The 12,913-nt window shown below is 39.6% G+C and overlaps 6 protein-coding genes across 6 annotated transcripts; 4 read left to right on the forward strand and 2 right to left on the reverse strand. All coding sequences in view use genetic code 12, as the record gives it.

The window, feature by feature from the left end:
• Positions 1 to 399: 399 nt before the first annotated feature.
• On the reverse strand, positions 400 to 1,407 carry I9W82_003088 (uncharacterized protein; the record flags this gene model as incomplete). The annotated part of the gene is made up of 1 exon (XM_067692015.1): positions 400 to 1,407. One exon carries the CDS (start codon positions 1,405 to 1,407, stop codon positions 400 to 402), a length of 1,008 nt encoding a protein of 335 aa, XP_067548437.1.
• A 544-nt stretch (positions 1,408 to 1,951) lies between these two features.
• Positions 1,952 to 3,637, forward strand: GDA1 (guanosine diphosphatase; the record flags this gene model as incomplete). The annotated part of the gene is made up of 1 exon (XM_067692016.1): positions 1,952 to 3,637. One exon carries the CDS (start codon positions 1,952 to 1,954, stop codon positions 3,635 to 3,637), a length of 1,686 nt encoding a protein of 561 aa, XP_067548438.1.
• Positions 3,638 to 3,835: 198 nt separating this feature from the next.
• I9W82_003090 (NADH/NAD(+) kinase) lies at positions 3,836 to 5,656 on the forward strand (the record flags this gene model as incomplete). Its single annotated transcript, XM_067692018.1, has 1 exon — positions 3,836 to 5,656. One exon carries the CDS (start codon positions 3,836 to 3,838, stop codon positions 5,654 to 5,656), a length of 1,821 nt encoding a protein of 606 aa, XP_067548439.1.
• A 344-nt stretch (positions 5,657 to 6,000) lies between these two features.
• On the forward strand, positions 6,001 to 9,623 carry DED1 (DEAD-box ATP-dependent RNA helicase; the record flags this gene model as incomplete). Its single annotated transcript, XM_067692019.1, has 2 exons — positions 6,001 to 7,940; positions 8,483 to 9,623. The coding sequence occupies 2 exons, from the start codon at positions 6,001 to 6,003 to the stop codon at positions 9,621 to 9,623; spliced, it is 3,081 nt and encodes a 1,026-aa protein (XP_067548440.1).
• Positions 9,624 to 10,364: 741 nt separating this feature from the next.
• I9W82_003092 (uncharacterized protein) lies at positions 10,365 to 11,636 on the forward strand (the record flags this gene model as incomplete). Its single annotated transcript, XM_067692020.1, has 1 exon — positions 10,365 to 11,636. One exon carries the CDS (start codon positions 10,365 to 10,367, stop codon positions 11,634 to 11,636), a length of 1,272 nt encoding a protein of 423 aa, XP_067548441.1.
• A 59-nt stretch (positions 11,637 to 11,695) lies between these two features.
• Positions 11,696 to 12,847, reverse strand: I9W82_003093 (uncharacterized protein; the record flags this gene model as incomplete). Its single annotated transcript, XM_067692021.1, has 1 exon — positions 11,696 to 12,847. One exon carries the CDS (start codon positions 12,845 to 12,847, stop codon positions 11,696 to 11,698), a length of 1,152 nt encoding a protein of 383 aa, XP_067548442.1.
• Between the last annotated feature and the right edge of the window lie 66 nt (positions 12,848 to 12,913).

Raw genomic sequence — 12,913 nt, forward strand, 5'->3', positions numbered from 1 at the left:
GTTTAAATTACGTAAAAAAAAAAAAAAAAAAAAAAAAAAAAAAAAAAAAAAAAAAAAAATAAAAAAAAATATCCATCTCGGAGTTACTAATGAGGGGAGAGTATCCTTGGGGTATTGATTTAGTCTCCCTTCAACACAAGAAGCATTACTCACCACCGAGCATATTATCCACCAATTTTTTCAACAATTTGGAGCTTTTAAAATTACTTTATTATAGTTTATATTTATCTTCTGCATCTCGTGAGTGGGGGGCACCCAGAGTATTTCCTACACAAAACTATACAAGTTCTCTCCACCGTGCGTGACTACAAAGAGAGATTTTGGCTGCGAAAATATTTTTTTTTTGTCTATTATCCAGTTCTATTTTCCGTTGAACTTACACCTTACTTCTAATAACTCTTATATCTTCTTCGATAACTTCTCATACAAAACATGATCTACAGGGAGGAAACGATTTATGCTGATCAAGTCTACTTCCTCATTGAACCGAAGCTGTTTGGGTTTTGAATCTAGCACCATTGAGGGTATGCCACTGAATGATTGACGAGAGGAGGAGCGAGGAGTGCCCAATCCAGTGGGTACTTCCTCCCAGTCATCCTCGTAGTTTAATGCATCATAGACAAAGTATGATCTGAATCTTGCATAGTTTATCAAAAACCCGTTTTGTAACATGATGTGCTCAACTGATACCGGCGCCTTACCTCCATTATTGAAATAAGCAAAAAAATATTCTTCGTGATATGACAAGTAGTCTTCAGCTTTGAATTTCCAAACTCTGTAATACTGTTCGTAGAAATGCGGGTTGTTTAGGTCCACAGGACCAGCTAGGTTCAATACATTATTGAAATAGTCAATCAAACCTTCCAATTTAACTTCTTCGTACTTTTCAATAAATATTGTGCGAATAATGTCAGAAAGTTCATTTTTGTATCTGTGGTTAACTATTCTATTAAGAAATTCCCTAATATCCAACTCTTGCTGAAGCATGCAGTTGCACACAAAATTTTTGATAGTGATGTAGTTGTAGTCGTTGGCCATTGGAAAATGCTCGTCAATTATGTTTTCTATTTTGTTATAGCAGATCTGTAATGACATTACATCCTTGTCATCTTTAGTGAAGCTGGACCTTCTTATTGATGACTTGGGAGCTTCCACCGGCACCAATATGGGACTCGGAGGCTCATGCTCGTAGTCCATTATACTTTCATTATCTGATTCACACTCACTTTCGTCAATCAGTGGTTGTCTTTTTCTTTTGACTGTGTGGGCCGTATTAAAGTCCTCTAGCTGGATTGAAGCAAATTGTATAGTTAAGTTGAGTCCATACTTAATAAGACTAGTGGAGTCAAAGAGCCACTTGTTGTCACTTGTATTGAATGGGAACTTATTGAAAGTTTTGCTTTTCATTTCGGCTTACTAGATACTGGTCAACAAAAGAGAAAGAAAGTATTGAATTCATGTGTTATGATTCCCCTGCTTCCTTAAAACAGAGAACGTGGGACCTTTTCTGAAAAAGACCACACGTGACGACTCCAACAAAAAAATAAGGGGCACGTGTGTCAACAAAAAAACAAAAAAATATTTTGGGTTACAATGGGGCGGGATCCGAGATCTCCTAAACGTGAAAGCTCATACGTTGTATATTTAGTGACTGACTACGAGTTTGGCGGGAGAAAACGCGTAGTCATACCGAACGCAACGCAAACTTAAATGAATTCTCAAAACTATCTAGAGTCCGTGCACTTGCTTTGGAATCTCTTATGAGATCAGTAACTAGCAACTAACTGATTTCAGAAGGAACGATGTAAACTCTAACAGTTGCGTGCTACAGGAAGAAGATAAGCGCTACCTGTTGTCGACACGTCTGAAAAGGAGTGAAAATCAAAAAAAATAAAAAAAAATAAAAAGAAAAATTTGTTTTCGCATCGAGATCTGTATCGAGATACTTCCCATGTTGAATACACGTAATATCAGACTAATAGTTGCCGTTGTCGTCTTCCTTGGTGTCTTTGGGTTTTTTATAGGTTCACAGACCTCGCTTAGAAGCACAGTACAAGGAGTCGTCAATAAACCTGCCACTAGTGATTCAACCTTTCAAGAACCACCAAAGCAACAAGGTCAGCAGCAACAACAACAACAACAACAACAGGCTCAAGTAGATGAGGAAGCAAAGAATACCCTCCAAGGAAAGCCACATTCAGGGACAAAACCACCTTATGAAAAGGTCGACAAATCAGAGTCTAATATTGCAGAAAAGCTAGGTGACAAACCACCCGCAAACCAAGACAATGAAAAAATAACCCCACCAAAAGAGGTTGGCATGAATAAAGAATGCAACGAAGTCAATTATGTTGTCATGATCGATGCTGGAAGTACGGGATCTCGTGTACATGTTTACGAGTTCAACACTTGTACTCAACCTCCCAAATTGTTGTCCGAGGAGTTCAAAATGCTCAAACCTGGCTTGAGCTCTTTCGATACTGATACCGTTGGTGCTGCCAAATCCCTTGACCCATTATTGGAAGTTGCATTGGCAAAAGTGCCAAAAGAGAAGCAAAGTTGTACACCAGTTGCTGTAAAAGCAACTGCAGGATTAAGACTACTTGGAGATGCCAAATCTGATGCAATTTTGAAAGAAGTAAAGAAACATTTGGAACAAGACTATCCATTCGCTGTTGTGCCAGGTGATGGTATTTCAATTTTGGACGGAAAGGACGAAGGTGTTTATGCGTGGGTCACAGCAAACTTTTTGCTAGGAAACATTGGAAATAAAGAAAAATTACCAACGGCTGCAGTTTTCGATTTAGGTGGTGGATCTACCCAAATTGTGTTTGAACCTGACTATAAGGATCAAGTTCCAGTTGAAGGTGAAACGCAATACAAATTTACTTTTGGAGACCACGATTTTACGCTATACCAATTCAGTCACTTGGGATACGGTTTGATGCAAGGAAGAAACAAGATCAACAAATTGGTTTTGGAAAATTACTTGAAAAATGCGCAATTGACTAAATATTCGAGTAAAAAAGACGCCAAGGAAGCAAAAGCGGAGGTGGATGTAACCAACCCATGTATTCCTCCCAACGCAGTTGCAAAGGATGTACAAGTTGAGATTTCCGACAACGAAGTTTATGTGGTTAATATGAAGGGCCCATCGAAAGCAACAGGATCACAGTGCCGTTTTCTTGCTGAACAGGTACTCAATAAAGACGCCAAATGTGAGACAAAACCTTGTTCATTCAATGGAATTCACCAGCCATCGTTGACACGTGCATTCAATAAGAATTCTGATATGTTTGTCTTTTCATTCTTTTACGACAGAACAAATCCAATCGGTATGCCATCCAGCTTTACTGTTGAAGAGTTGAGAGATTTGACCAAATCCGTTTGTGAAGGGGAATCATTATGGCGTGATGTTTTCTTTGATGATCATGTAACTAATCTAAGCAAGGAGCCACAATGGTGCTTAGACTTAAGTTTTATCACCGCCATGTTGCATACTGGTTACGACATTCCGTTGAATAGAGAGCTAAAAACCGCTCAAAAGATAGATAACAACGAATTGGGTTGGTGTTTAGGAGCTTCATTGCCATTGTTGGATAAAACAAGTGGATTGTGGCAATGTAGATCGCAGTAGCTTTTATATAGTTTTTTTAAAGAAAACGGTAATTAGATTAACCTTTATCCGGGATTTCAAAACCTTTTTATTTCCTCTGTTTCTTTTTTCTTTTTTTTTCTATTTTTCCTCCTATTCCCCTCCTCTAATCTAAAAAAAGAAAAAAAAAAATTGCTTTCCCGATCAACGCACCCGCAAATAGTAATTGCATATCAAACTATGTCAGATTATACTCAAAGCCACTTGACCGAACAATTAAAGAATTTACTGACTAAAACCAACAGAGAAGGGCTACACCCATTAACTAAAATAGTTTCACCTTCACAACCAATGGATTTACAACAGATACGAGAGGCACGCCAACAAGTTAGGTCGAATAGCTCGTCATCGTCATCAACATCATCGTTGCCAACAGAAGTCATGGACCCAGAGCCAAATCAGGTCCTTCTGAATAGTACGCCTGCCCTTGCGAGCCCACAGCCACAACATTCTTCATTTCGCCGGAAAAATTCTGTTCATAAGTTCAATCGAAGTCAGTACAGTCTTAGTTCGATTGCATCTACGCCATATGGGTCCACGATCCCAAGCATGAGTAGCTCACCAAAGGACTCTTTTGCAAGAGAAGCGCCAAAAATACACGCAAAGTTGTATTGCGAGGACGTGGTCAAGAACAACAAGACAGCAAAGGATGTGTTATCTCGCTTATCTTCAGACGAATTACGTTCGGTAAAGACGCATACGGAGTTGGCAGAAACAGCAAACGGTGTGAGAATGTTAGCCAAGAATCTTTCGAGAGCCACTATACAGTTGGATGTGAAGGCTTTGATGATTGTCACAAAAGCAAGGGATAATGCATTGGTTTACTTGACGCGAGAAGTAGTAGAGTGGTTATTGACAAAGCATCCTGAAATTACTGTTTATGTTGACTCAAAGTTAGAACAGTCGAAAAGATTTGATAGTAAGCGTATGGTTCAAGAATACCCCAATGCTGGTAAGAATTTGCGATACTGGAACAAGAACTTGACGTTAAAGAGTCCAGAACTATTCGATTTAGTTGTTACACTAGGTGGAGACGGTACTGTTCTTTACGTTTCCAATTTGTTCCAAAAAGTGGTGCCACCTGTGTTGTCATTTTCATTGGGGAGTTTAGGGTTTTTGACAAATTTCAAGTTTGATGACTACAAATCAAAATTGACTCAGTGTCTAGATTCTGGTGTAAAAGCCAACTTAAGAATGAGATTCACTTGTCGTGTTCACACAGCAGAAGGGAAACTTATATGCGAGCAACAAGTGTTGAATGAATTGGTGGTTGATAGAGGCCCCTCTCCATTTGTCACAAACTTGGAACTTTACGGTGATGGGTCACTATTGACCATTGCACAAGCAGATGGATTAATAATTGCAACACCTACAGGATCAACCGCCTACTCATTGTCAGCAGGTGGTTCATTGGTACATCCAGGAGTCAGTGCAATTAGTGTCACTCCAATTTGTCCTCATACTTTATCATTCCGCCCCATATTGTTACCAGATGGAATGTTTTTGAAAATCAAGGTCCCCTTGACTAGTCGGTCAACTGCATGGTGTTCATTTGATGGAAAAGTAAGGAAAGAGTTGAGCAAAGGTGATTATGTTACAATACAGGCATCTCCTTTCCCATTTCCAACGGTGATTGCGTCAAAGACTGAATATATGGATTCAGTTAGTAGGAATTTGAATTGGAATGTTAGAGAACAGCAAAAGCCATTTAGTTCTTATTTGAAGCCAGAGACGAGACAAATGATGGTGGAAAATGATAATAATAAGGGAGACAAACCTAATCAAAAGGATGATAATGATGATTTTGATATAAACTACAGTGATCATGAAGAAACTGAAGAAAAGACTTCTTCAAGTAGTAATACTACAAGTGAGACTAACAGTGAGGATATGTCGTACCTTCCAGTAAATGGTGGAACTCAAACACCGACAGTTAATAATCAAGATGAACGATGCTGCTTCGCACACCCTCATGCAAGGGTGCACTTGAATGGATCGTAAATGTTTGTGTAGTTATGCCAGTGATCTGTTGTCTTTCTTTTATTCGTAATTTTTTTTATTGTCTGTCTGCAAATCTTTCATTGTGTTTTGTCTGATAAATTGTCTCACCTGCAATTTATGTCTGATTTATCAAAACAAAAGCAATAAAAAGAAAAAAAAAAAAAATTTTTTTTCGTTTCTTTTTTTTTCTTACTCATTGCAGCGCAGCAGGAGGAAGAAGAAAAAAAATTTACAACAGATTGAATAAAAAAGTTCATCTTAGACTTACTTTCACTCTTTATTCACGAAGATCAATCTTCGATTACACACATACATACTACTTTATAAAGAAAAAAATAACGAATATGTCTGACATTAGTCAACAAATGAACAACTTGAGTGTTCAAGAAAACGGAAGTAACGGTCAGTACCAGCCAAGACAGAATGGCCGCAGACAATATGTCCCACCACACTTGAGAGGTAGATCTGGCCAACAACAACAATCCAACGGTGGTTCTGATGACATTCCATTTGGGGGATCTCGTCGTAATGGATACGACAACAGAGGAGGTTTTTCATCTAGAGGTAACGGATTTGGCTTCGGTGGCGGCTCAAGAGGTGGTGCCAGAGGCGGTGGTGCAGGATTTGGAGGTGGCAGATACCAAAGACAAGTTCCAGGTGTAGGTAAATGGGTTGATGGAAAACATGTTCCAGCACCAAGAAATGAAAGATTGGAATTGGAATTATTTGGTGTTCCAGAAGAAGAAGGTACACACTTATCAGGTATCAACTTTGACAACTACGACGATATTCCAGTTGAAGCCAGTGGTGACAATGTTCCCGAACCAATCACTGCTTTTACTTCTCCACCTTTGGATGAGTTGTTGGTTGAAAACATTAAGTTGTCAAACTTTACCAAGCCAACTCCAGTTCAAAAGTATTCTGTTCCAATTGTTGCCGGTGGTAGAGACTTGATGGCCTGTGCTCAAACTGGTTCCGGTAAGACTGGTGGTTTTCTTTTCCCTGTTTTATCTGAATCTTATGCCAACGGTCCAGCCCCAGTCCCTGAATCAACTGGAACTTTTTCATCACACAAGGCCTACCCAACTGCCCTTGTTATGGCACCAACAAGAGAATTGGTTTCTCAAATCTACGACGAAAGTAAGAAATTTGCTTACAGATCATGGGTCCGTCCTTGTGTCGTTTATGGTGGTGCTGATATTGGAAACCAAATAAGACAATTGGACAGAGGTTGTGACTTATTGGTTGCCACTCCAGGTCGTCTTAAGGATTTGCTCGAAAGAGGAAGGGTTTCATTGGCTAACATCAAGTACTTAGTTTTAGACGAGGCTGATAGAATGTTGGATATGGGTTTCGAACCTCAAATTAGACAAATTGTACAAGAATGTGATATGCCAAGTGTTGAAAACAGACAAACCTTGATGTTTTCTGCTACATTCCCAAGAGATATCCAAATGTTGGCTCGTGATTTCTTGAAAAACTATATTTTCCTTTCTGTTGGTAGAGTTGGATCTACTTCCGAAAACATTACTCAAAGAGTTTTGTACGTTGAAGATGAGGAAAAGAAATCAGTTATTTTGGATATGTTGAACGCTAACAGTTCTGGTTTGACAATTGTGTTTACCGAGACAAAGAGAATGGCTGATAACTTGGCAGATTTCTTGTATGACCAAGGATTCCCTGCTACTGCAATTCACGGTGATAGGTCCCAGTACGAGAGAGAGAAGGCTCTTGCTGCCTTCAAGAGTGGTAAAGCACCTATTTTGGTAGCTACTGCTGTTGCAGCCAGAGGTTTGGATATCCCAAATGTTTCTCACGTTATTAATTACGATTTGCCAGGTGACATTGATGATTACGTTCATAGAATCGGTCGTACTGGTCGTGCAGGTAACGTTGGTATTGCTACCGCTTTCTTTAACAGAAATAACAAGAATATCGCCAAGGAAATGATTGATTTATTGTCTGAGGCCAATCAAGAAGTCCCCGATTTCTTAACCAAGATTTCAAGAGAATCCGCTTTTGGTAGAGGTGGTCGTGGATCATCTCGTGGAGGTGGATACGGTGGACGTGGTGGAGCCACTAGAGATTTTAGAAGATCAGGTGGCGGTGGACACTCCAACTCTGGATGGGGTAGTAGCGCTGGCAGTGGTTGGGGAAACTCAGGAAACAGTGGTTGGGGAAATTCAAATGGCTCAAGTGGTGGCTACGGTTCCGGCTCCGGTTCTGGCTCTCGCTCAAACTTCAACTCAAGCTATGGTAACCCATCTGGTAACACTTCATGGTGGTAAGTGCATATACCATTGTGCTTTTGCTTTTTAATTGCATCATTTAGAGCTCAAAATCTAGATCATTTTTTTATTATTCAATTTTTCAAAAATATTCACACAATAGAGATCATCATCAACAACAACAACGAAAAGAGATTCACGTTTCTTTTTATTTAACAATTATATTGTTTTGCTTTTTCATTACGGTTCATGTATTATTAGGTTTTGCAAAGTTATTTTATTATTTTCATTTTCATACAATTGTTTAAGGATACAGATAGAAAAGGCATTTACATAGAGAGATATAAAAAAAAAGGGAAGAAAGGAAAGAGAAAACAAATTACAAAAAGGGATAGTTTCAACGTTCTTTCTTCCGTTTTTCCAAAAATTTGTGGGAATATGTTTGATATACATTTTACGGGAAAGATTTGGACATCGAGTTCATTTATTTAGGATGCATAGTTTTGTATATTAATATTAGTTATTTTCTAGTGAAAGAAGACAAAGGATTCTATTTACTCTTTATTTTTCGATGTAGGGTAGCGTCGCATTGTGTTAGCTCTACAGATATTCTCTATTTTTCAACGAAGAGGCACAGTTTGGACAGAGGTATGGGACGAAGAAATTTCAAAACAGCGTTAGTGACAACAGTCCTACTCCTAGTGGTATACTTGCTTTACTCTTCGTATGATGGACATGGGTCTTACAAGACAGAGCCAAATTCCAACAAACTACAACTTCTACGAGAGTTAGAGGCTAATAAAGAGTGGAAAACCAAAGGTTTCAATTTCCAACCACGTTTGAAGCCTATTCCCGATCAATCAAGTATTACCCTCCAGCAGCTTTATCAAAGTATCCCCTACGATAGTACCAGCGCCTTTCCCAAATTCATATGGCAAACATGGAAAGTTGATTTGAAGGATGAATCATTTCCCAAAAGGTATCGTCATTATCAAGCAACTTGGGACGACAAAAACCCAAGCTATAAACATTTTGTTATTCCTGACGAGCAATGTGATACCCTTGTGGAAGAACTATATTCAGAAGTACCTGACGTCGCCAAGGCTTATAAAAATATGCCAAAATCAATCTTGAAAGCTGACTTTTTCCGGTACTTGATATTGTTCGCCAGAGGAGGAGTGTACACCGATATTGACACTGTTGGATTGAAACCTATAGATGAATGGGCTGGCAGCAATGAGGAGATTGCTGGAAAGGCAAATAATGCAGGATTAGTTGTTGGAATTGAGGCTGACCCAGATCGACCTGATTGGGCAGAATGGTATGCGCGAAGAATACAATTTTGTCAATGGACTATTCAATCAAAACGTGGACATCCCATGTTGGCTCAACTTATAGCCAAGATCACAGATATAACGCTTACCAGGTTAGAGAAGGGACAATTAAGAACCGTGTTGGGAAAGAATGAAGGAGGCGATGTAATGAACTGGACTGGGCCAGGAATATTCACTGATTATGTCTTTAAATACCTCAATCAGATAGTTGAGGTTGATTGGCGGCTTTTCACAGGGATGGAACAACCTATTTTAATTGATGATGTTTTGGTGTTGCCAATTACATCCTTCAGTCCTGATGTTAACCAAATGGGAGCCAAGTCGTCAAGTCATCCTATGGCTTTCGCCAAGCATATGTTTTCGGGAAGTTGGAAAGATGATGGAATGCCCGCAATGGGTTCATAGAGTATTGTATTGGAAGTTTCAATAGAGTTTGCCTTTGAAACGTGGTCACTTGTTTCGAGTGCTTTGCCATTCAATTTTGTGGGGACCAACACGGTTACTTGGTGTGCAAGGTAAGCCTGATATAAGAACGGGGTATTATTCTTACTCTCCTATTCTCCCGTTACCTTTCGCCCGTAATACTGAAACTAAGCTAACACAGACTATGCATTGATTAAAACTCTAATATTCGCCCCACAAAAGTTGACTGCCCCCTCCTTGTAAAATAATAACTCCATCCGAGTCAAGATCTAGAGTCTGCTCATTAATCTTCTCTATTTCCCGAAACGTACGTGGGCTGTCAATATTCATATGCATAAATATTCTTGTTTACGTTGACGTTGCTGCAAAGCTGACAACAAGGAATGTTTGCACGTGCCTGCAGCTCCCCCGAACATTCGAATTGCTATGCAGCACACTGTGCCCTTTCTACCCTCAAAAGCCCGTTAATGCGGGAGGGCAACTCCGTTTGGTAAGAATTTTAAGGTTCAGGGGTTTAAGCTTTTTTTTAGAGATTTAGCACTCTGCATCGCTTCAAGCCAGAATGAGATAAATTACACAAACCATTCTCCGCCTTATCAGCAAAAACCACCCACAAAAAAATGAAAATCAATTGATACCAATCTATAGCATATATAAATACGTGTTGTTCCCTCAACTTTTTCTCTCAGTATGAGTCCAGAGAACCAACCACATTAATTTACAATGCCTGCTGACCCTATTCGTTACGTTACAAAAGTCGACCTTACCAAGCCTGGTTATGAACAGCCACAAGTGCATAACAGATGGCACCCTGATGTTCCATTTTCTGAGACGATTTATCCTGGTGAAACCGTTAAAATCGAGTGCTTGGACTGGACCGGTAATCAAATCAAAAACGACGATTCTGCTGATGATATTTTGAATGTGGATCTTACTAGAATCCACTATATTTCAGGTCCATTCAACATTGAAGGTGCTGAACCAGGCGATGTTTTGGTTGTTGAGATCAAAGATGTTCAGCCATTGGATAGACAACCTTGGGGCTATTGTGGAATTTTCCACAAAAAGAACGGTGGTGGATTTTTGGACAAGTTTTATCCAGAAGCTGCAAAGGCAATCTTTGACCTTGAAGGTATCCACGCAACTTCCAGACACATTCCACATACAAAGTTTACTGGATTAATCCATCCAGGTATTATGGGTACTGCCCCTTCTCATGAAGTTTTGAAAGAATGGAATTCAAGAGAGGTTGGGTTGATTAATTGCATCCAACATGAACACGAGACAGCAGTTGCATTACCACCGTTGGAACTTAATGCTCATTCGGGAAGTGCCACAGGAGAGCTTGCCGCACGTATTGCAGCTGAAGGTGCCAGAACTATTCCCGGAAGACCAGAAAATGGAGGTAATTGTGACATCAAGAACTTATCAAGAGGCTCCAAGTGTTACTTCCCTGTATACGTTAAAGGGGCAAAATTCTCTGTTGGCGACTTGCACTTCTCCCAAGGTGATGGTGAAATCTCATTCTGTGGAGCAATTGAAATGCCAGGTGTTTTATCTATCAAGACATCTGTGATCAAGGGTGGTATGGAAAAGCTTTCAATAAAGAGTCCAATTTTCACTCCAGGTGATGTTCAAAATCAATATGGCCCATCCAGGTACTTGACATTTGAAGGGTTTTCAGTTGATGAAGAAGGTAATCAAAAATACCTTTGTGCAACAACAGCATACAGACAAGCATGTATCAGAGCCATTGAGTACTTGAGAAAGTTTGGCTACAATGATTATCAAATTTACTTGTTATTGTCAACTGCACCCATTGAAGGACACATTGCTGGAGTAGTTGATGTACCAAATGCATGCACAACACTTGGAATTCCAATGGATATCTTTGATATTGACGTTAGTCCAGAGGGAAGTTTGAAATCTTATGATATGGGCAATTGTGCTTTGGTGACTGATGCAAACCATACGCTTACATATAACTTCAAATAGAGGTAAAGCTATGCCTTTTTTAAAGCTCTCTTAAAAAGTATATGAATATAAAGTTTTAACTATCTACCTCCAAAATACTCTGGACCTTCAAAGACAAGATTCTTATCTGGCTTGTTCAAATCTTTCAAGTCATGGACTGGTCTCTCTGCTCTGGCGGCGGCACGAATGATCAATCTCGAGTCAGTGGTGTCAAAGTCCAAAATAGCTGAATGACTGACAACACGGTTATCAAAAATGACAACAGTTCCTGGTTGCCAGTTGACTCTAATTTGGAAATCGTGACCATTGTTGATATGGTCAAGTAAAAACTTTAACAAATACTCTGACTCTTCTGTCTTCAAATCAACGATTTTTCTGGTGAAGCCGGTATTGACGTACAAAACCTTTTGTCCAGAGGGGGTGGTTCTAACAACTGGGTGAATGTTTTCAACTGGGTGTCTCTTAACAACGCCACCTTTGAGAACAGCGTAATTTGCTTGGTCAACACCACTGTGAACGGCATACAAGTCTTTCAACTTTTCCTGGAAAATAGGGGATAAACGATTGTATGCTTCAATGTTATCAGCAAAAACAGTATCACCACCACCGGTTTTTGGGATACTAGTAACAGCAAGGAAGGAAACACCAGTAGGATTCAATTCGTAACTTACATCGGAGTGGAAACCAACAAGTCTGTTTCTTTTTTCAAAAGGGTCTTCCTTGGAATTACCAGTTAAGACGGAATGGATATCAGGATGTCCTTGTGGTGCACCAGATGTTGGATGAATGTGTAAATCACCATAGTGACGAACATACTTGGTCAAAAAATCAGGTCCTTTAGCAATCAAGTCCTGGTCTCTAAACACCAACACACCTCTTTGGGAAGCAAGCAAAGCAACCTCGTCCTTTCCAGCATCATTCAAGTCAGACAATTGGACTCCTTTGATCTCAGTTCCCAATTTGGGGGAAATCGTTGTCACCTCAACATTCTTGTCCTTTGGAAACAAGTTTGGTAAATTTTTATCTGCCTTCAAGGCATTGTCGTGGTGCTCTTGAAATTCGTATGGTTCATACTTTTCATTTTTGCTCCAAGATGGTAAGTAATCAACTGATTCAGGGGTCAATTTCTTAGCAGCTTCTTCAGAGATAGTAACTTTTCCCTTCACTGGGTCAATAACTAAGTGGCTTACCCCAATCAAGGCACTAGGGATATCAGATTGACGAGATGGCATTGTAAGATTTGATAAGGTTTCTAATGAGACAACACAAGTAAGTATCGACTGTTAAACAGATCTTAC

This window comes from Candida metapsilosis (genome assembly GCF_017655625.1).
Source record: "Candida metapsilosis strain BP57 chromosome Unknown scaffold3, whole genome shotgun sequence".
NCBI classification, from domain to species: domain Eukaryota; kingdom Fungi; phylum Ascomycota; class Pichiomycetes; order Serinales; family Debaryomycetaceae; genus Lodderomyces; species Lodderomyces metapsilosis.